Below are 20,462 nucleotides of genomic sequence, written 5' to 3' on the forward strand. Positions count from 1 at the left end.
TTTATTGAATAAAATATATAATTATACATCTAAACTATTATAATTACTATAAATTGTCTATCATTTTTAAATAGAAATAATTTAACATGCATTTTTTTTGCTCCAATGTCTGTAAAGGTTTATGATTTTATCTGTGATAATTTTGTTTCAATGCTCAAAAACACAAAATTTTACAGTTTTCATATGCATACATTATTTCTCCGAATTTAACTAATATCTGAAAGTGCATACAACATAGAACAATATCTTTTATTTTTTCATGTATACACTACATGGCTAAAAGTCTTAACCGAATAACCAAACCAGTTAATATTGAGATATATATTATATATATAATGTAAATGTATTTACTATTAAAAATATATATTTTTAATTGTAAGCCGTACATAAAATCGTATATATAACTTGTAAACTAAATAAATATTATTATTAATAATTGTATTGTTATTGATATAATTCAAAGTAAAGGTATAATTTCTGTTGACACATGATAAGGCCGTAACCATTGGCTGTAACGTTCATGTGACGTCGTTCCTCCCGTCAGCCAATCAGAATCCAGGACTTTGCCGCTGTTTATGGCGCCATGTTTCAATGGACAGAGACTTTCTTCAAAATATTTACTGTAATATCGATTTTAGGCCGCATTAATAGAGTTTTACCATCTGTCACGGACGAACAAACATTTGCGGGTCGTGTATTACTCGTACTCAGTCATTTCATGTCGATATTGTTGCGGCATGAGTTTGTAAGGCACCGAGACACTGTAAATGTGTCTCCATTTGGGATTATTGTGTTAACGTACTTTAGGACAGTGGCGACTTTATTAAAGCTTTAAAGGTAAGATTATTTAAACTTGCCTTGTTTCCGAAGTGCTAAATGTACGAGTTATAATGTGTTATGTGTTGTTTAGAAACTAACGTTACCTACAACTCTAGGGTTAACGATGTTTATGATGCTAGTACAAAAGAACTACTGTGTTGTATCAGTGAGAATGGTCAAATGAAGTATAAGCGGATGTGATTGCTGGTCATTTCCTGTCTCAGCGTGTCACTTCTCCTCTCAGATCAGCAGGATGTCCATTGATTTTGACAGTGCAGCTCTACAGACCCAGCAAGAGGAAGAGGAGTATGATCCGGAAGACTACGCCAGAGAACAAGAGGTGTCTGTCCAGTTACACAAACACATCCACATCTGTGGATATACTCTGTGTGTGTGTTATATATATATATATATATATATATATATATATATATATATATATATATATATATATATATATATATATAGATAGATAGATAGATAGATAGATATAACGTTATACACACAGTTTTCATTTACATTCATTATTTCTCCTAATTAAACTAATATTAGAAATTGCATATAATATAGAAAAAAAAAGCAATAATAATTTTCCATGCATGCACTACATGGCTAATAACCAATCCAGTTAATGTTGATAATCCCATCATATAAATAATATATAATCTAACTGTTTTACCATAAAAATATAATTTTAATAATTTGTAATTAAATTAATTGTAAATCATACATGTATAAATCGTTCATATATTAGTAAACCAAATAATTATTTGTTTTTAGTCGTAGAAGTATATTATTGTTATTCTTAGTATTATTATTATATATAATATTTTTATGTCAAATGATTTTTATTGTTTGGGAAATTTAATTGGACAAACATTTGTAACGTGATGTGCCCCTGAACAGAATATGAGGTTGTCAGTACACCGTGAAATCAAAACTGACAACTCATGTTTGTTTCTGAATGTTTATTATAGATGATTTACCCATATGTCTGTTCTCTTCTCTGATGATGTTTGCACCGGTGTGAGGATGGGACTGTATCCTCTCTCCTCTAGAAACCTGTTATTCACATTAAATGATTGCAGCAATTAGCAAACAACAACGATCCAATCCCCAATGAAAAACAAAAACCAAGTCAAATTATTATTTTGTTTTTTATACAATAGGGAGAAAAGACAGTTTCCCTTTCATGTCAGATTTTAATCCAGTTTCCAAAGAGCAAACACATTATTGTTAATCGTTATATTACACTTTTTTAATGAAATTTTGTTTTCTTTTCTATTTTTTTTTTTTTTTTTTTTTAGAAACAAAACACTTATATTACATACACTTATATATCTTAATAAAGAGAAAACAATAAACAATTTTGTTTAAACAAAATTTAAGGTATAAATACACAAGAATGACACTATATCCCATGTCTGCTGGATACATGAACACACATTCAAGCTTTTTAAGTGAATATGTTTCAGATGGTGCCCATTTCTGTTGAACAATGTCAATATCAGCTGCAGTTCAGCAGTGAGCTTCTCATGTTCAGTGTATGTCTGTTTCAGTTTTTGTCTGTTCCGGTTCATGTTTTAAATTTCTAATTTGTGCGCTAGCTGACTTTTACTGTGCATGTCCTCCAGTTACTCAGTCCACATTTGTTGAATAAGGCTTTGTGTTATTCTTATTAGTAGTTAAAGATTCTTCAGTTTCCAGTCACATGCATCAACGGTGTTTGTTTTTAAAGGGCAGTGCTTCTCCAATCAGAAACGTGTGTTCTGACTCACCTTACAGCTATCGGCTGCATGAATGAACGCTTGCTGTCATTGGTGCATGATCGATGCAGTCAGTTGTGTTTGCTGTCTCATATAGCCGGTTCCTCACAGAGAGTTCATCTGAGAGCAAACGTCTGCTCTGAATGGAGGGATACATTCTATGCAATTTCACTTCTCCATGTGGATCAGAATCAGGATCTAATAGTATGAGGTGAATGGTGAGCATCGGTTCTGATGTGCATCATCACATGCGCCGTCATCTTCACAGGCTGTTTGTCTTTTTTTGTCCATCAGAGGAGGAATGTTTCCGCTCCAGTTAACTGAAACCTATGTTCTGACCCCCACAATGGGCCGACCTCAGCCTGGACAAATGAGGATTTCTTAGTTCCTCGTGTTCTGCTTTCTTTTCTGGAGTTATTCGTATGACTCATGCTGTTGAAATCCAGCATTGCACACAAAAGTGTCTCAGTATGTCACTGAGCCCTAGAGCTCCTGCAGAAGCTGTCTTAGGAGTGTAAATGCGGGAAAGGTTCATTTCTGAGGGAGCGTATCAGGATGTGCGGGTGATCCAGCGGGAGTTATGGAGGGTGAGTGTGACCGAGCGGTGTTTAATCATGAAGTGAGAGATCCTGAAGCTGCTGGAGGTTAAGACGCCTCAGGGCCATGTGTTGGTGATTGTGTGAGAGTTCAGCATGTCTGTAACCGGGCGGGTGTGTTTTTCTGGGTGTTTGTTGCTAAGGGACTTGCACTTGTTTTGTTTCTCATCGTTTCAGTGTGTTTGACATTTAAACTCAATATTGTAGTATAGTATTGAGCAACTTCTGAGGAAAAGGATGATAATGTTTAAAATTGCATCCCTCACGAGATGGCCTTTCAGACACTTACTTACAGCCTACTTACTAGAGATATTGTGTATTAGTGTTTGGCTGAAAGTTGGTGTGTTTTTTAAATATATAAATGCACACTATATCAGAACATATTGTCTAATATTAGGGATGCACGATATTGGATTTTGGCCGATATTCGATATGCCGATATTTTCAAAATAATTTTGGCCGATGCCGATACCGATATCGATATATATACAAATATATACTGATATATTTAAACTTTAATTTTACTGAAGAGAAATCCATGTATCTCTTCTGTACTGATTCTACCATAAATTTATTATTTTACAAATGTAGACAGACATTCACATCTGAAAAACAGGTCAATTATTTCACTTGGAGAATATCGGTTTGGCTCATCGGCAGAAATATTCATATCGGCCGATACCGATAATGGTCATTTTAAGCTTTTATCGGCCGATACCGATATTGTGCCGATATTATCGTGCATCCCTTTCTAATATTAGTGATTTTCCTTTTATGTCTTTTTTTCTTTGTATCAGCAAACTAAAAGATAATGTGAACTAATTAAACTTTATATTACTTATACAGATCCCCTCTTCATTATAGGGATGTTTTTTATCATCATAAAATAAGTAGTTATCCATATTTCACACTGTGATGACGCTAAAGTGAATTGAAGGATCACAAACTAAGAGTGATCATAGTTTTTTTAGACAAGGTAGTGTAGGCTTTAACAGGCCATACCATAAAAATAGTTGATATATATCAAGAGAAAAATGTGTGTATCAAGAGGAAAATGTGTGTTTGAGTATATATACCATTCCCTTACACTCTACCATTAGACTATTAATCAAAATAAGTGTTGTTGTTTTTTTAAGCACTTTCTATAAAACATACACCAAAATTTGCACATGGTTTCTCAGCCATGTTATGAAGCTTGTGGGTGGGGTAAATACGGTCCTGAATGGTTTATTGATGGGTTTGTTTGTTTGTTGTAGCTCCACAAGCTCCTGACTGATCTCCCTGATGATATGCTGGATGACAGCGCCGACTGCTCCTCACCTGAGCTCCAGCAATCCACCTGCAGTCACCCAGAAGACAACAACAGGTGCAAAACACCTCAAAATCACCTCAAATACCTATTTAATAAAACATACCTTATGTGAAATGTCTTCTTTTTTTCTTTTTTTTTTTTTTAGACCGCAGCATGCCTGGAATGTGCCACAATGGGAGCATCCAAGACCCTCTTCCCATGAGGAAGTGAGTTTATTAGTTTCAGATGCAGCAAAAACTGCCTGATTACTTGAGAGAGTCATTGAAGAGATGGAAATGGTCATTAAAATTGATGCATTTAATATACTGAAACAAGTTACACCCGACTGTATTGACTGTATTAAATGTGTTTTCAGCACTATGAGGCGTATGATCAAGGCTCTTATCATGAGGACTACAGCTATAGGAGTCACACGTCTCTGAGCAGCAGTCACCCTCATCACCTCCAGACCGGGACAGAACATTTACCCACCGGCTGGGACCCACAGAACAGACAGAACTATCAGTACCAGAACGTAGACTATGCACACTCCTCCGCAGGCACGGACGAGTCCCACGGCACTGACTTCTCTGCTGGGGACGGGGTAGAGCAGGACGTGTACCCTCATAACGCTCTTCAACATGGGGCACAAGTCCATGGAGAAGAGAACAACATCAGAAACCACTTTCAGGTGAATGACTGCAGCCAGTTTTATTTCTTTTCTTAAACATTGTATGCATGTTTATACATTTGGCACATTTGTTGAAGGTTTTTGATAATGGAGGAGCTAGGAACAAACCCACTGATGCCTACAAGGCCAGTTACCTCCCCCATCAACCTTCAAACCAGCCCAAGATGTTCAGTCCTCAAGTGACCAGTCAGAAGGGCCCCTTTGACCAGATTCAGAGGGACTTCCTGGACTCCGCTCAGAGTAAGATAGCATTATACACTCAACTCATACACCACCTACTCAAAAGTGTTTTTGAAAGAAGTCTCTTTTGCTCACTAAGGCTGCATTTATAATTGTAAAAAGTTGCAATTACTAGTAAAAACTAGTGTAATTACTGTATTCACTTACTCTAAAAACTATTACAGCACTACTTCAGTCTTCAGTGTCACGTGATCCCTCAGAAAATATTATAATATGCTGATTTTCTGCCCAAGAAACATTTAATGAAAACAGTTTTTTTTGTATTTGTAATGACTATGTTAGGAGTATTTTAGGAGATTGAGGTGTGTTGTATGAATGTTGTTCAGATACAGCAGACGGTCAGCAGCTGGCGCAGCTTCAGATTTTAAACCGAGCTCAATCCAGACAGACCGAGGAGCTGGAACAGAAACTAGAGGACTGCAGGAGGAGGATGAGATATCTGGAGCACCAATTCACCATTGTGAAAGGTCAGATTAACCAGATTATCACTGCTTTACATTCAGCTCTTTCTCAATCATCATTTCTGCATTATTAATATTATTATTGATTTGTTTTTTAAAAAGCTCATCAACATCTCTGTTATCAGCTATGTTATTTGATCCCCCATGAAACTGCATACTGTTTTCATATTCTGGGTTAATTTTGATCCGCTGATATTTCATTCGGACCCAGAATACAGTGAGATGGACACTGATGGTGCTCTCGCGCTGATAGTGATATCAGGAAACTCCTAATATGAACAAAAGCGTCCAGCTGTCACTGTATGGAAACTGGTTTTCACAGTAAAACAGAAACTTATGGAAACACGAAGACATTAATATACGATCAGGACAATAAATAGTTTTTCAAGTCATCTCCAGCAGGTGATAAATAAAGTATATGAACAATGCAGTGCTGATTGACATTTATTACACTATAGAAACTATTCTGCCTCATTATGTGATAAACAGTGTTTGTAGTATATAAACAAATCAATATTATTTGTTATTGTCCAGCAGTTATAGATTTCTAGGGCAATTAAAAGCTAGAAATTAGAGAAAAATTTTAGTTGCCTATACTACGAGTCAGAGGTTTTTGAACAGTAAGCTTGTTAGTTTTTTTTTTTTTTTAGTTTTTTTAAAGAAGTCTCTTCTGTTCACCAAGCCTGCATTTATTTGATCCAAAGTACAGCAAAACAGTAACATTTTCAAATATTTTTATTAGCCTATTTAAAATAGCTGTTTTCTATTTGAATATATTTCAAAATGTAATTTATTGAACATCCTGGATCTGTTTTTTTCGCTCTTCTTTATTATTTTTTTATGTATTATAGAAGTATCGGATCGGGACTCGGTATCGATAGATACTCAAAATAAAAAACAAAATCAGTGTTACTTAGTGAAATATTTTCGTGCTGCAGTGGTCTTCTCTTTTTTTAAAAACTTCTTTCCTTTTTTAAATTTAGGCTATTTGGTCCTTCAACTTTTGCTCTGCACCCCTTTGTGCATTAGTTAATTTGATATTGTTTACTATTGTTGTCTGTGTGCATGCATATTCATGTTTTTAAACAATATTCAGCCCTAAACGAGTGTGAGAGATCCAGGAAATAGGCCAAATATATATTAACAAAAGTATGTATCTGAGAGATCAAATCCAGTCAAGATTAATTATATTTCTTAAGGGGAACAAAATGAAAATAAGTGTATTTTGATAGTCTTAACACATTAACAAAGTTTGATTCCCATACTAAAAACTATTGTATTTTTCAGACATTTGAATGCACTCCTCTGGGTCAAAAGTGACCTGTTTGTGTTGATCTCATCAGTTTTAATACGGATTTAAGCCACAAAATGTGTTGCCTTTTTTTATTTAGATGAGAAAGACGGCCTGAGCACATCACTGAAGGAGTCCAGTGCACTCGTGGAGGAGGCGAAAGAAAGAGAAGCGCAGCTGCAGGGCAGAATCAGATCTCTGGAGAAACAGATTCAGTCTCTCACAGACCGAGAGCAAGAGGTAATGAGCTCATGAATACCTCATGCTCAACATCAGCACACAGCAAGTCCAAGTCAACTCATTTATCGGGGCTTGTTAAAATAGTGTATGGTGGTCATACTCTCTGCAGTCCTTTATAAGAGAGGAAATGTGTGCGTACACAGAGCCTAAAGCAGCAGCGTGTGGCTGAGGCGGCGATGGACAGCATGAAGCTGCAGATGATGGATCTGTGTCGCTCAGACACTCTGACACGAGCACGTGAGCGGCACGATAGAGACATGGTCGCCATCAGGGAGCAGTATGAAGCCAAACTGCTCACCCTTCAGCAGAAACTAGATGCACAATCACAGAGTCTGAACGAGCAGGTCAGATACATGTAGATATGATTAACCCCTCACAACAGAGGGCAGTACAGGCCTGTGGTTTCACTGGGTGTTGTGTGTGTTTGTCAGGCGGAGGCGGGCCAGCGGCTGCTGGATCAGGTTCGACAGCTGGAGCGTCAGCGAGAAGAGGATCAGGTGGACCGAGCCGCTGTCATCAACACCCTCACACAGCGCCTGGAGGAGAGCCAGCAGCAGTGTGCCAATCTGCTCCACACTGGTATGTGGCGTCCCATGTGCTTCTGTTTTACTGTCGTGATTGCTCAAGCCTCATGGGTAATCGTACGGGCCAATAACCTTTTTCTCTGGCAGTTAAAACAGTTCAAGCATTTCAGCTGAACCACAGTGACTCACGTACACAGAATTTGGGGCCTTCACATTCACGTAAAGGACCAGGGAATTATTTTTGAAAAAGGGGTTTATTTTCCATCTCCACTAGAGTTAAAGAGTTGAGTTTTACCATTTTTTAAATCCATTCAGCCGATCTCCGTGTCTGGCGGTAGCTCTTTTAGCTTAGCATAGCATAGATCACTGAATCTGATTAGGACGTTAGCATCTTGCTCAAACGTGACCAAAGAGTTTCTGTATTTTAAACTTGACGCTTCTGTAGTTACACCGCGTACTAAGACAAACGGAAAATTAAAAGTTGCAATTTTCTAGACTGATATGGATTGGCACTATATATTCATTCCGCCGTAATAATCAAAGAACTTTGCTGATCAGTAATCAAGGAACAGCAGACGCAGTGATTATTATTTTCAGGAGCTGCGTTAATTGAACTGCGCCTGCGGCACCCAAAGCCAAAACTCGATCCGTCTGGACAAAACGCATATATGATGCTAGATTTCTGTGTATCACGATACAGGGGTTGCGATACGATATGTTGCAATACATTGCGATTCTGTAAATAAGGTAATATATTGGGATATTTCTTATTTTAAGAATAGTATATATTGTAAGGAAAGCTGTGATTAAGAACACACCACCATATGCAAACCTTAGCAGTGGGATCTGCATTTGCAATAATCAGTCTCTGTAACATTCGACATTATTAAAAAACTTTTTGTGCATTATGAGTAAAGGGGGAAATTAAAGTGCTTCCAGGATCTTTTAGTTAAATGTATAATATGCATAAAATGTAATTTATAAAAAAGACCATATATATTTTTAGACCCTGCTTTAAAGGTTCACAGTTTTAAGGTAGCCACGGGGCAACCTTCTCGCCTATAGCTGCGTCACACAGATCACGGCAAGTGGCAGAACCAGGGTGGGACAGTCCCGCCCGCAGTGGACGTTACCACAAAAGCCAAACTTCATCATTGTACACCGAAACATGAACTGTGATAATTCTTTCACCCTCCATTAATAGTGGCATGCTCTGATACTAGTATTTCCTGTCACTCAGGATTTGTTCAGAGATGAAGACTGCCATGTAGCGGTCAGGGAACGTAAACGTAAATCGAAACAACCGCCATGAGTCTTGTATGATTTAATCAATTTATTTTTTTATATCGATATTACGTTTTTGAGAATCAATACAGTATCGCCAAGCAAAATATCACGATACTCACGTGTATCGATATTTTTTTACACCCCTACTGAAAGTCGACATATTTAATGTTTTCAATGTCCCTTTTATTACATGAATTGAATATTTGTCTCCCTCATGCCTGTATCATCTTTATCAAAGTTTCTTTTATTCTCTGCAGGCTCTGTTCAAGAGATGAGTCAGTTACAGATGAAGCTCCAGCAGGCTCAGTCTGCCCGCGCTATCAGTGAAGACATCAACAGAGCCCTGCAGGTCAGTCAGTCCACTAGTGTTTAACCCTTCCTCAGTGCCATGTGCTACTGAGCAACACCTGCACTTATTAAAACATGTCAGGTATTACCATAATATATCTAATGTCACGAAGATACAGAACAACATCTCAAAACATATAGCAAAAACATTTGAATATCATCAAAAGAAATTCATATATATAACTTCAACAAAATATACAAAATTATATAATCTTATTAAAGCTGTCCATAATCAGGCTACGAACAGAGCATACATGTTTCGTCTCTGAACAGGAAGAGATGACTGAACTGAAGGAGCAGATAAATCTGTATGAGTCTGCTATTAAACATGGAGCCCTGCAGTCTAACGGAGACTGGGAGAGCCAGCTGTCTGAGTCCTGCGTGGATCTGGGCATCAAGAAGTCCAAGTGGAGAAATGGACGAATCCACAGGTAACATTACATTGTTCAACAACAATCCAAACTGCATTGCTATAATGTCAAGTTTCTCATAATTACTCTGTTTTCCAGCACACCTCATATTGCAGAAGCAGGAAACTCGACCCTGCTGAAGGAGGACGTGGTGCGAGAGCTGAAGAGCGAGTTGCAGCGCTGCCTGAGTCACCTGAAGACCAAGCGTCTGAAGATCTCTGAGCTGCAGGAGGAGCTGCGACGCTCTCAGAGCAGAACAGAGCAGCTGCAGACGCAGCTAGAGCAGGCTGAACGAACCATACAGGACTCGAAGGTCTGACCTACAGCAAATCAGTGCTGTGTGCTGTAGTAGATGTTAGACTTACACCTTGTGCGTTTACTACAGGTGAGGGAGAGCAGCTTGGAGAAACACCTGGAAACATCCCACATGACTGCCGCCCCTCACAAAGACCTCATCAGACTGCAGGAGGAGCGGCAGGTGCTGCAGGAGAGAGTGGAGGTCAGTGTGACTGCACAATCACAGAGTGTCTGGATTAGTGCTGGTGTTGTTAACTAAAATGTAACTATTCAAAATAATTTTCATTAAATGGAATAAAGATGAAATAATAGAGAAAAAAGATAATAATGAAAAACTTCTCAATGTAAAAGACCAGTGTCATGTTAATTGAAATAAAGCTTAAATAAAACAAAACAAAGATATTAGGAGACAAACTTGTTTGATTTCACTTAGTTTTAAAGCTTAAATAAAACAAAACAAAAATATTAGGAGACAAACTTGTTTGATTTCACTTAGTTTTAAAGCTTAAATAAAACAAAACAAAAATATTAGGAGACAAACTTGTTTGATTTCACTTAGTTTTAAAGCTTAAATAAAACAAAACAAAAATATTAGGAGACAAACTTGTTTGATTTCACTTAGTTTTCAAGCTTAAATAAAACTAAACAAAAATATTAGACGAAAAACTTTAATTTCTGTTTTCAAAACAGCATTTTTAAGTTAAAGTAATATTAAAACTAAACCTGAAATTAAAAAAGTTACAAATAAACTATAAATAAACAACTAATAAAAATGACGTAAGCACATAATAAAATGAAAAACAAAAGCTAATTCTATAATAGTATATAATACTAAAATAACACTGGCTTGGATCTAATTGCTAGTAAGAAGTAACTATTGAGTTAGCTAGTTGTTGGATACTAGTTGAGCATCCCTGTTGTGAACGGCAGGCTCTGGAGAAGAGGAATCAGGAGCTGAAGCAGAGTGAAGAGAAGTTGAAGGCTGCCAACTCTGAGCTCTGCATCAAGATGAGAGAGATGATCCAGGAGCTGGACCAGGAGAAACAGGAAGCAGCAGAGAGGTCACGTCTTCATGCATTTTGCTAAAGTTAATTCCACTTTGGTGCAGCTTCTGTGGTGGTCCATAAGTAAAATCATAGATATGTACGGGTTAATGTCACATTCGAACTCTCCAGACACTTGGAAAAGTCAATGTGTCGTCACTCACAATACAAATCAAGATTGCACAACATTGCGCAGCCTCTGGTTGTAAAAACTGCTGAAATTTTAAATTCCTGAAGAAATTGGATAATCTTTCACTGATAAGGATGTGTTTGTGTCTTTAATGTAGATTAACTCAGTATTACAGGCTTTTAAACTATAGGACCTTTTAAATGACCATTCCAGTATGATAGAAACAGACACTAATAGTGCGTCTACCTGTACATATCTAAATGTAAAATGCTGTGTGTGTGCAGGGATGAGAGGACTCAGCAGCAGTTCAGGGATGACGTGGTGAATCGTGTCCAGGAGGAGCTCACACAGGAGCACACGGCTCACATCGAGCAACTCTCCAGCCAGCATCAGCAACACATCCAACAGCTCGAGTACCGCACAACTTCATAATGGATCATAATCTTCATAAAATATGCAGAAGCTGGCTTTTATTAACTCTGGGTCCATCCACAGGTCAAAGCTGGCCAGTCTCAGTCAAGAGGTGTTAGCTGTGCAGGAATGCTACATTTCTGTTTGCAAAGAGAAGGACAAGCTGGAGGAAAATCTGCAAAACAAGCTAGAAGAACAGAGGAGATTGATTGAAAATGAGGTAAGCACTAGACGCTGATTAGATGAGTTAATTAATTTATTGATTGATTTAATAATGTACTTAATTTTTTTTTATATTTAATTTTTATTTAAAAAATTTATTTAATGCAGTTTTATTAACTTGTTTTATTGATTTATAATTTTATGTTTTTAATTTAATTATTTTTAATATAAATTTTTTATATCATGGGTTCAGAGCCTCCCTGTCAAATTGGGGATTAATTTATTGATTTAATTTATTTGTTTTTAATTTATTTTATTAAATTGTTTAAATATTTATTTATATTTATTAGTGATTAAATGTAATTTTTATTATTGTGTTTTTTCTTCTATTTTTTAAGGAACTAATTTATTTATTTTCATGTGAATATTTAATAAATGCATTAATTTTTATTAATTCATTAATATTTATTTAATTCATATTTATCATTATTTTTGTTGTTGTTGTTGTTGTTATTATTATTACTGTCTATTAAGGGGAACAGGTTTTCTTCTGAGAGCCAGTAGTCCTTTGATCATGTTTCTTGTTTCAGGTAAGCAGGCGAGAGGAGAGCGAGGCTGCTCTGGAGAGACTGAGGTCTGATCTGGAGCGTCAGCATCAGGAGGACGTGTCTCAACTCAAAGCCCAGTGGAAGACAGAGACACAGGCTGAGATTGCGGAGCTGCGGGTCAGAGAGCAGCTGGAAACAGCCAGGAAGAGCTGGCAGCAGGAGCAGGAGACGGTTAGTGATGATGAGCCAAACACATCAATGATCTTTCTATTTGGTGACAGGCCAGAGTCTTTCTAAAAGTGACTGTTGTGCAGTTCAGATGTAGGTCAATTGCTCTTATATTTAGCCTTTTATATATTGTATCTGTTTGTCTGCATATCTTTTGCCTGTATTTTTGTACTGTACTGTTTATCTATCTGTGTTCTGATGTTATTTGTCTGTTTGTCTTTGTTTGTCTGTCTCTGCTAGTTGGAGCAGTCCTGGGCTCAGAGGTTACAGGAGGCTGAGGAAGAGGTCAGGAAGCTCAGGCAGTCAGACACCAGCGAGGGAGTGTGTCAGACCAGCTTCTCTGAGCCGGCGGGTCAGCTGGAGGTCCAGCTCAGCGCTCAGAGGGAGACCCTGCTGAAGGAGGCTGTGACGGCCCGGGACAGAGCCGTGGAGGACGCAGTACGACACGCTCAGAGAGAGATGCAGCAGAGACACACTGATGACATCACACGACAGGTCTGACCCATTTACAGCCCTTAATGTGAAAACTCATTTATTAAATAATGAAGACAACAGGATCAGTAAAAATAGCATGTATATTTAATATAGGGCTAATATGAAGAAAAATGCTGTTGAAAAGCCTGTTGCACACATTCTAATATAAGCTAGGGCTGCACGATAATGGTTAAACTGATAATCATGATTATTTTGATTAAAATTATAATCACGATTATTAATAACGATTATTCTGTCCTGCTGAAAAAATAAAAACATTGTGGTCAATACCCCTCTAAAACCAGCCATCTGACCACTAAAGACCGGCTGGATGACCAACTAAAATTTTTCAGCAGGGAAATGCAATAACATTTAATGTGTCCTTTAACCAACCTCCACTGACTATACACCGACTTCATTTACCAACTATGATAACACAAAACTCATGGTGTTTTGTCATCTGTATTCACATTACATTTTCTAAGAGATAATTTGTTCGCAAATGGGAAAAAGCCACTCAGATCACACAGTAAATTTGCTCAAAGATCGTTAATACACACTGAAAACTTACATTGCTATGCCATTTTCAACACTAAAACTGGTAAAAAAAATAAAAAATAAAACACTTTAGAAACTCTTAATATAAATTCCAACAATTCCAATTTATGTAAATTTTTCCCCATTGTATTATCACAGGTTGGAAAAGCGCAATTATTGAAACTCAGTGAAAGTTTGATCATGGCACATTTCATTGAAAACACAAACAGTGCAGATCGCTAAACTCGTATGTTTTCATATCATCATCAGCACTTGCTCTGCCATCAGTGAGCGTGCACAGGGTTGCCAGATTGCACAAATTAAATAAAACACCGGGCAGAAAGTGTATCCTTACAGGAGCAAAGCTCTGTTTTGGGGCTTAAAGCGCTTCACATCTGGCAACCACAATCATGAACGCTAGTGAAGACTTGTTAGCCATGCAAATTAACGCAAAGGCCAAATTAAAAACACGTTTTAGAATAAATAACGAGCCGGCCAATATCGTGATGATTATCTTTAATTAATCTAGAAAGGCGGATATCATTATCGAGATTAAAATATACTCGTTATTAATGTTATTAATATTTTTTACAATTAAAAGTCTTTTTTTTTTTACGAAGCACTTAAAACTTTTCTTATTAGTAACATTTCATAATATGAACACTTACTAGACTGAAGTAACTTTGGTTTACCTGATTATCCATGCATCATTATTTAGAAATTCATGTTAGAATAGAGTGATATTTATATGAATTTTATGAAAGTAGTCTGCTATACAGTTAAAAAGATCTCATTGAAATTCATCTTACTTTTTGGCCGTATAAATACTGTACCAAATTGCATATTTTTGCTTATTTTTTTTCCTATGTATTTTCCGTTCCAGCTTTTTTTTTTTATCTCATTTTGTCAGGTTTTACCGTTTCTAATCAGTTCTGCCTTGTCTAGGTTGAAGGTGCGATATCAAGGGCTCGTTCTCGATGGCTCCAGGACTTGACCTCTCTCCCCGAGTACAAAAGCAGCCTGCAGACGGAGAAAGATGAGTGGGAGCGACTTCAACAGCAGCGTGTCCAGGAACAGGTATTTCTGGTAGTGATGATTGTGAAATGATTTATTTTCTAAACTGCTCAACACTCACCCCCTGCTTCCAGGTGTCCTCTGCTGTGAAGGCAGAGGAGGAAAGATGGCAGGACACGCTCCGCACCAAATGCGCTGAACTAGAGCAGTGTAACAGGAGAAACAGTGAGCTCCAGGAGGAAGCGCTTGCCCTCAGCACCCGACTGGAGCGTGTGTGTCAGGAGCAGGCGGACCTCGTGGAAGCAGAGCTGGCTGTGGCCCGAGACGTTTGGATCCGAAACAAGCAGGAGGAGATGTCCCATCTCAGGGCACAGCTCCAGACAGAGCAGAAGCAGACACTGCTAACCGTCACGGAGCAGAACCTGGAGCAAACTGACAAACAAAGAGACACAGAGCTACAGAAAACTCTCGAACAAAAGGAGCAGGAGTGGAGAGATCAACAAGAGATCAGGTTAATAATAATCAGGCAAGCTAGAACAGAATTTGGTTTAAGCAGGGCCCTTTTGACGTGAGCCAATAAGCAACAACAACAAAACAACCTTGATTTAAAACATTTGTAATAATACAATGATCAGGAACACTTAATATTGACTTTTATACTTTGTGCAGCTTTATGTTAGTACTTTTTTAATACTAAAGATATGTATGTATCTGTTCTGTTCTGCAGACTGCAGCGGGTGCTGGAGGAGGTGCTCCGTGATCTAAAGGAGGTGCTGCAGGAGGCAGTGGAGAGGAGAGAGAGCGGAGGAGAACTGAAGCTCAGCAGTGCACCAGGAACCATTAGATGCAGAGTCTGGGAGATCTGCAGAGAATCACTCAGTCAAGCCAAGCAGGTGTGTGTCTGCTCCCTGAGACCAGCTGCACCCAGAGAGTTTGCACTTTATTACACAAGGACAGTCATCATATTTATACAGTCTCTAGATCATCATCATTCTCCACCCAGAGAGACACACTAAATATTTCCTTTCTCTCACACTCCAGAGCAGCGAAGACAAGCTGAGACGTGTGCTGAAGGAAGCCCAGGAGCGCCACGAGGCAGAGATGGGTAAGACTCACACCTCACACCTGACACTCTGCTGGATCAGCAGCTCTTCCTCCTCACACTTCCTCGCTCTGCAGCAGGTCTGACGGCTCGGAGGAAGCAGAGTGAATGTGCCGAGTCTCTGGCCAAACTCCAGAAGAAGAATCAGGAGCTCCAGAGACATCTAGAGAAGGCCTGCCGGCAGCTCCAGAGGAGCGTACGAGAGCACAAAAACACCCTGCAGAAGATGAAAGGTGCTGCTTATTACTCCGAGCGTCTGCAGTGTCAAGTCGAAGTCTGTAAAGAAATAATCCTAGAATTTTGAATGAGGTTTCATTTTTGTATTTTTAGGTTTTCCTTTTGTTATGTGACTTTTGTCATTTTTTATTAATGTCCGTTTCCACCACTAAAAAGGTGATTGCAACTTTTTTTTTTTTCTCAGAATAGTTTTTAGGGGAGAATTGTGAGAGAGAAACGGAACTGAAAAATACGTTTTTCAGAAAAAAACTAATCTTTATATCACGTATTTCTGAGGAATTTTTTATTATTATTTAGTGGCAGGAACAAGCTTGAATGCTATCAAAATGTTTAGATTTTTTTTTCTGAATAATTAATTTTTTTGGGTTTGATTTCTTAGTTCAATATATGATTTATTTGATTATCAGTTTAGTATCACATTATTATCGGTTGGCCATGTGGAAGAGAAATGTTTAATCTTTTGTTTTTAATGTTGAATCAGATGAGCACGAGGCAGCTCTGCAGAAGGAGCAGCAGGGTCATCTCAAAGCCCTTGAGGAACTGAAACAGGCCTCAAATGCAGATGCACTTTCAGGGTTTGTAAACACTTCAGTTTGTTTGATTTCTTTCATAAGAGCACATCATTGACTACGAGTGCAGTGGGTCTTAGAGAAACACTAACGGTCTTCGTCAATGTTTCAGCGGTTCAATCAGCCAGCAGAATCTTCAAGCAGGTCTTGAGGAAATGAAGGAGCAATACATGAAAGCAGTGGAGAAAATCAAAGGTGAGTGACTGGTGGTGTCTTTTTATAAAACCTAAAATCATAAAACAAATGTTGATTGAAATCAAAGTTAACTGAAATTAAGTAAAATAATAAATATGAAACTTCTTTTATTGCAGCTATTTGCCAAAAAAATGGTTCTCATTTTCATCAACTTAATGTACTAAAATAACACACTAAAACTGAAATCAAAATGAATAAAAATCTATTGTAGGTATGATAAAAAGAATTATAAAAATGAGAAAAATAAATGGAAAATATAAAATTAGAAAGTACTCTAAAGTATTGGTAAAAGCTGAAATAAACACTGGTGCAATACCTTTAGAAATATGTTTTTTAATTTAAGCAACTATATTGCAAACTAAATTATTTTTTTTAAATGATCTAGATTTTACAGTAACAATTTATTGTTTAAAGGGGGGGGTGAAATGCTATTTCATGCATACTGAGTTTTTGACACTGTTAAAGAGTTGGATTCCCATGCTAAACATGGACAAAGTTTCAAAAATTAAGTTGTACGTTTGAAGGAGTATTTCTGTTCCAAAAATACTCCTTCCGGTTTGTCACAAGTTTCAGAAAGTTTTTTTCGAGTATGGCTCTGTGTGACGTTAGATGGAGCAGAATTTCCTTATATGGGTCCTAAGGCACGTCTGCCGCGCTCCTGTATAGCAGAGCACTGAGAGCACAACAGACTTCACTGATCAGAGCGAGAGCGTCGCGAAATGTCACAAAAGGAGTGTGTTTTTGGTTGCCAGGGCAAGACAACCCTGCACAGATTACCAAAAGAGAAACAGCATTAAGGGACCAGTGGATGGAGTTTATTTTTACAGAGCATCAACAGAGTTGTGCAAGTGTTTTTGTTTGTTCCCTGCATTTCGAAGATGCTTGTTTTACAAACAAGGCCCTGTTTGACGACGGATTTGCACATCGTTTATTTCTTAAGGATAATGCAGTCGCAACGAAAAAGGGTCACGATCGTGTGTTGGAACCGCAGGCGGTGAGTAAAACTGCTTCAAATATCTCTGTGTTGTTAACTTAGCTATCAGCGCGTAAGCACATCAAGTAAACAACATGCGATGTTGTCATCAAACTGCACTTTCCACATGTACAGCTTAAAAAAAAAAAAAAAAAGATGACATAAAGTGGAACTTAGTCATTTTCCAAAACCGCTAAGCAAATATATACAGTTTCAGTACATACCACATAGAGACGTTGTTGCTGATGCTGCTCTTGTTAAATTTCAGCCTCTGGATCTGATTCTGGATCATAAATATACGCTGAATCTGACTGTTAGTCATGGTTTGTTTTGGATGATGGTTTTTTCCTCACGATAATGTCACAGCTTCCACATGCTCTCAACGCAAAAGCCTACTGGGGCTTGTGATTCGTTAGCTCCGCCCACACGTCACGTCTCCAGCCGGTCGTGTTTTTCCGGGAAAAATCGGTACAGACTATCTTTCTCTTATGAATATAATAAAACTAAAGTCTTTTTGGAGTTATGAAGGATGCAGTACAACTCTATAGGTACTCAAGATTAACAGGATATTGAGTGAAAACGAGCATTTCACCCCCCCTTTAAACACAAAAAATCTATTATTATTTGTTTGTATTATATTTGCTTAAGTAGCTTGAATATTGTTATCTACACCCCACCTAACTTACTAGTTAATAGTTAATAAAGTAAAGCTAGTTAATAAAGTAAATTCGTCTGCTCATTTGTTGATGTGTTTGTAGGTGACATGCTGCGTTACCTGCAGGAGAGTAAGGATCGAGCGGCAGAGCTGATCAGGACTGAGGTCCTGAGGGAGAGACAGGACACGGCCAGACGCATGCGCAGGAGCTACCTCACCTGTCTGCAGGAGCTGCTGGAGGACGGAGGCCAGGCCGCAGGGTACCACCAACCACCAATCAGCTTCTCTCTGTTCTTATGATCGGGTTTTCATTCTGCCCTTGTTCTGTCTCCAGAGCTGAGAAGAAAATCATAAATGCTGCTAGCAAACTGGCCGCCATGGCCAAAGTCCTGGAGACCCCCGTGGGCAAACGCAAGCTTTCGAGAACCCAGAACACTCAAGGTACAACCTCAACTCAGTCAAGTCTTCATTTGTAGCATAAACCAGCACTTTAACCTGGGAAATTTTTTTTTTTTTTGGTGGATCAGACAAAACGGACATTGAAACCAGCGGGTCTCCTGCTAAAGTCCTGGGAGCTGAAGCCCTCAAGGATGGAAAGGACAAACAGATCCATCAGTTCCACAATCTAACGGACACCAACTATACATCCATATCGGCTAAACAGAAAGGGTTTAAACCTAAACCCCTCGATGCAGATTCTCTCAAGCCTGCAGTGATATGTGGATCTAAAGACACTTTCGCGGCTGCTCAGGTAACTCGGCACACACACTTTGCACACAACAGAGTTTTAAACCGTGATGTTATGACCCCTAGCATCACGCTGAGAAAACAGAGCAGGGAAATGTTTATGGAGGGTTTTGGAGAACCATCATCGGTTCCGCCCTTCCTGATCGAAGAAGCTCCCGTTCGAGATGATGGCCCGAGCGACTGGAGTTTAACCAGTAATGGCTCCAACTTCCCCAACAACATTCACCTGACCTCGTCCTGTCCCGAGCCTGGGAAGCCGTTCTCTGTTAACGGCGGGTTGGACTTCGGAAGCTCCATCGGCCAGAAATCTGATGGTACAATGTACAAGGAGATTGTTCAGCCTCGGTCTTACTCCAAACACGATGTGTGTGCGGACAGGAGAACAAATAAACACAGAGAGCCAGTCCCTGGATCTGAGGGACATGGGCTCCAGAAAAAGTGTCCAAAGAGCATATTTTCAGAGTTGAAAGTGCGTCAGCAGGACAGTGGGTTCGACAGCCCGTTGGCACTGCCTCGGAAATGAAGTTTGGATTTGTTTGTGCCTGAGCAAACATATTTTTCTATTTAAAAGAGTTAAGCTTTTGCAATGTTTGTTTGTTTTGTTTTGTTTTTGTACTTGTTTGAGCCAAAGGTCTTAGCAGTTGTATTGTCTGTGAATGAATTTGTTACCTCTTAACTTAATAAAGCAACCAAGTTTTACATTAATTAAACTGTTTTTCTGTTATCTGCCAAGAAATTTAGGCTTTTTCACAAAATTTTTCACATGCTGCATAAATCACAAAGAACTAAGTGACAGTTTATCATCATCTTACATTCCAGACACTTGACTGCAGTTTATTCCTCAGGCTTTCTGTGCCTCCAATCAAAGTCCACTGGCAGATAAAACGAGGTCAAAGATTATTGTTCTGCATCACCTGGCTCATTCTATGAATTATGATAGGGTTAGTTAACTTTTTTGTTTAGATGAGGTTGGGTTTAATAATGTATTTTTGTAAAATTGTAAGTATGAGAGGAATAGTGTATCAATCAGATATACACTCTTGATATGTACACTATACTAGAAATCACGTGAAATATCAAGAAAATTGTTTTTTAGTGTAATTTTAACATCATGCTATTTTAAGCTAAATTGATAAATATTATATAGGCTTGGATAAAGGTAACGGTTGACATGAT

General features: G+C 38.2%; 1 protein-coding gene and 1 long non-coding RNA gene across 6 annotated transcripts; one reads left to right on the forward strand and one right to left on the reverse strand.

Moving 5' to 3' along the window:
• Nucleotides 1-520: 520 nt before the first annotated feature.
• On the forward strand, nt 521-19,988 carry cep152 (centrosomal protein 152). 5 transcript variants are annotated; one of them, XM_052544285.1, is made up of 29 exons: nt 521-837; nt 1,064-1,159; nt 4,438-4,547; nt 4,639-4,699; nt 4,849-5,163; nt 5,241-5,403; nt 5,730-5,870; nt 7,256-7,395; nt 7,539-7,739; nt 7,827-7,974; nt 9,464-9,555; nt 9,828-9,985; nt 10,064-10,277; nt 10,350-10,463; nt 11,192-11,322; nt 11,719-11,847; nt 11,930-12,065; nt 12,598-12,786; nt 13,024-13,278; nt 14,740-14,871; nt 14,943-15,319; nt 15,536-15,701; nt 15,850-15,913; nt 15,988-16,143; nt 16,629-16,722; nt 16,829-16,911; nt 18,643-18,799; nt 18,874-18,980; nt 19,067-19,988. In XM_052544285.1, exons 2-29 carry the CDS (start codon nt 1,073-1,075, stop codon nt 19,807-19,809), a joined length of 4,863 nt encoding a protein of 1,620 aa, XP_052400245.1. In that variant the 5' UTR covers nt 521-837; nt 1,064-1,072; the 3' UTR covers nt 19,810-19,988. The 5 variants fall into 5 exon arrangements, with proteins under 5 accessions (XP_052400245.1, XP_052400243.1, XP_052400244.1 ...); XM_052544283.1 differs by having other exon boundaries at nt 556-837; nt 18,874-18,979; nt 19,057-19,988; XM_052544284.1 differs by having other exon boundaries at nt 556-837; nt 15,991-16,143; nt 18,874-18,979; nt 19,057-19,988.
• Nucleotides 13,341-15,074, reverse strand: LOC127947281 (uncharacterized). Its single transcript, XR_008151263.1, has 2 exons — nt 14,930-15,074; nt 13,341-14,814 (listed from the first exon to the last, which is right to left on the reverse strand). It is a non-coding gene; the product is annotated as an uncharacterized LOC127947281 (long non-coding RNA).
• Nucleotides 19,989-20,462: the final 474 nt, after the last annotated feature.

Source organism: Carassius gibelio, chromosome A25 (genome assembly GCF_023724105.1).
Source record: "Carassius gibelio isolate Cgi1373 ecotype wild population from Czech Republic chromosome A25, carGib1.2-hapl.c, whole genome shotgun sequence".
NCBI lineage: Eukaryota > Metazoa > Chordata > Actinopteri > Cypriniformes > Cyprinidae > Carassius > Carassius gibelio.

Excerpts from the sequence above, each read along its gene's own strand:
- cep152 (XM_052544283.1), top strand. The coding sequence starts at position 1,073 with ATGTCCATTGATTTTGACAGTGCAGCTCTACAGACCCAGCAAGAGGAA. Across the intron at positions 9,986-10,063 it reads AGAAATGGACGAATCCACAG|CACACCTCATATTGCAGAAG; the intron begins GTAACATTACAT and ends TCTGTTTTCCAG. Across the intron at positions 10,464-11,191 it reads TGCTGCAGGAGAGAGTGGAG|GCTCTGGAGAAGAGGAATCA; the intron begins GTCAGTGTGACT and ends TGTGAACGGCAG.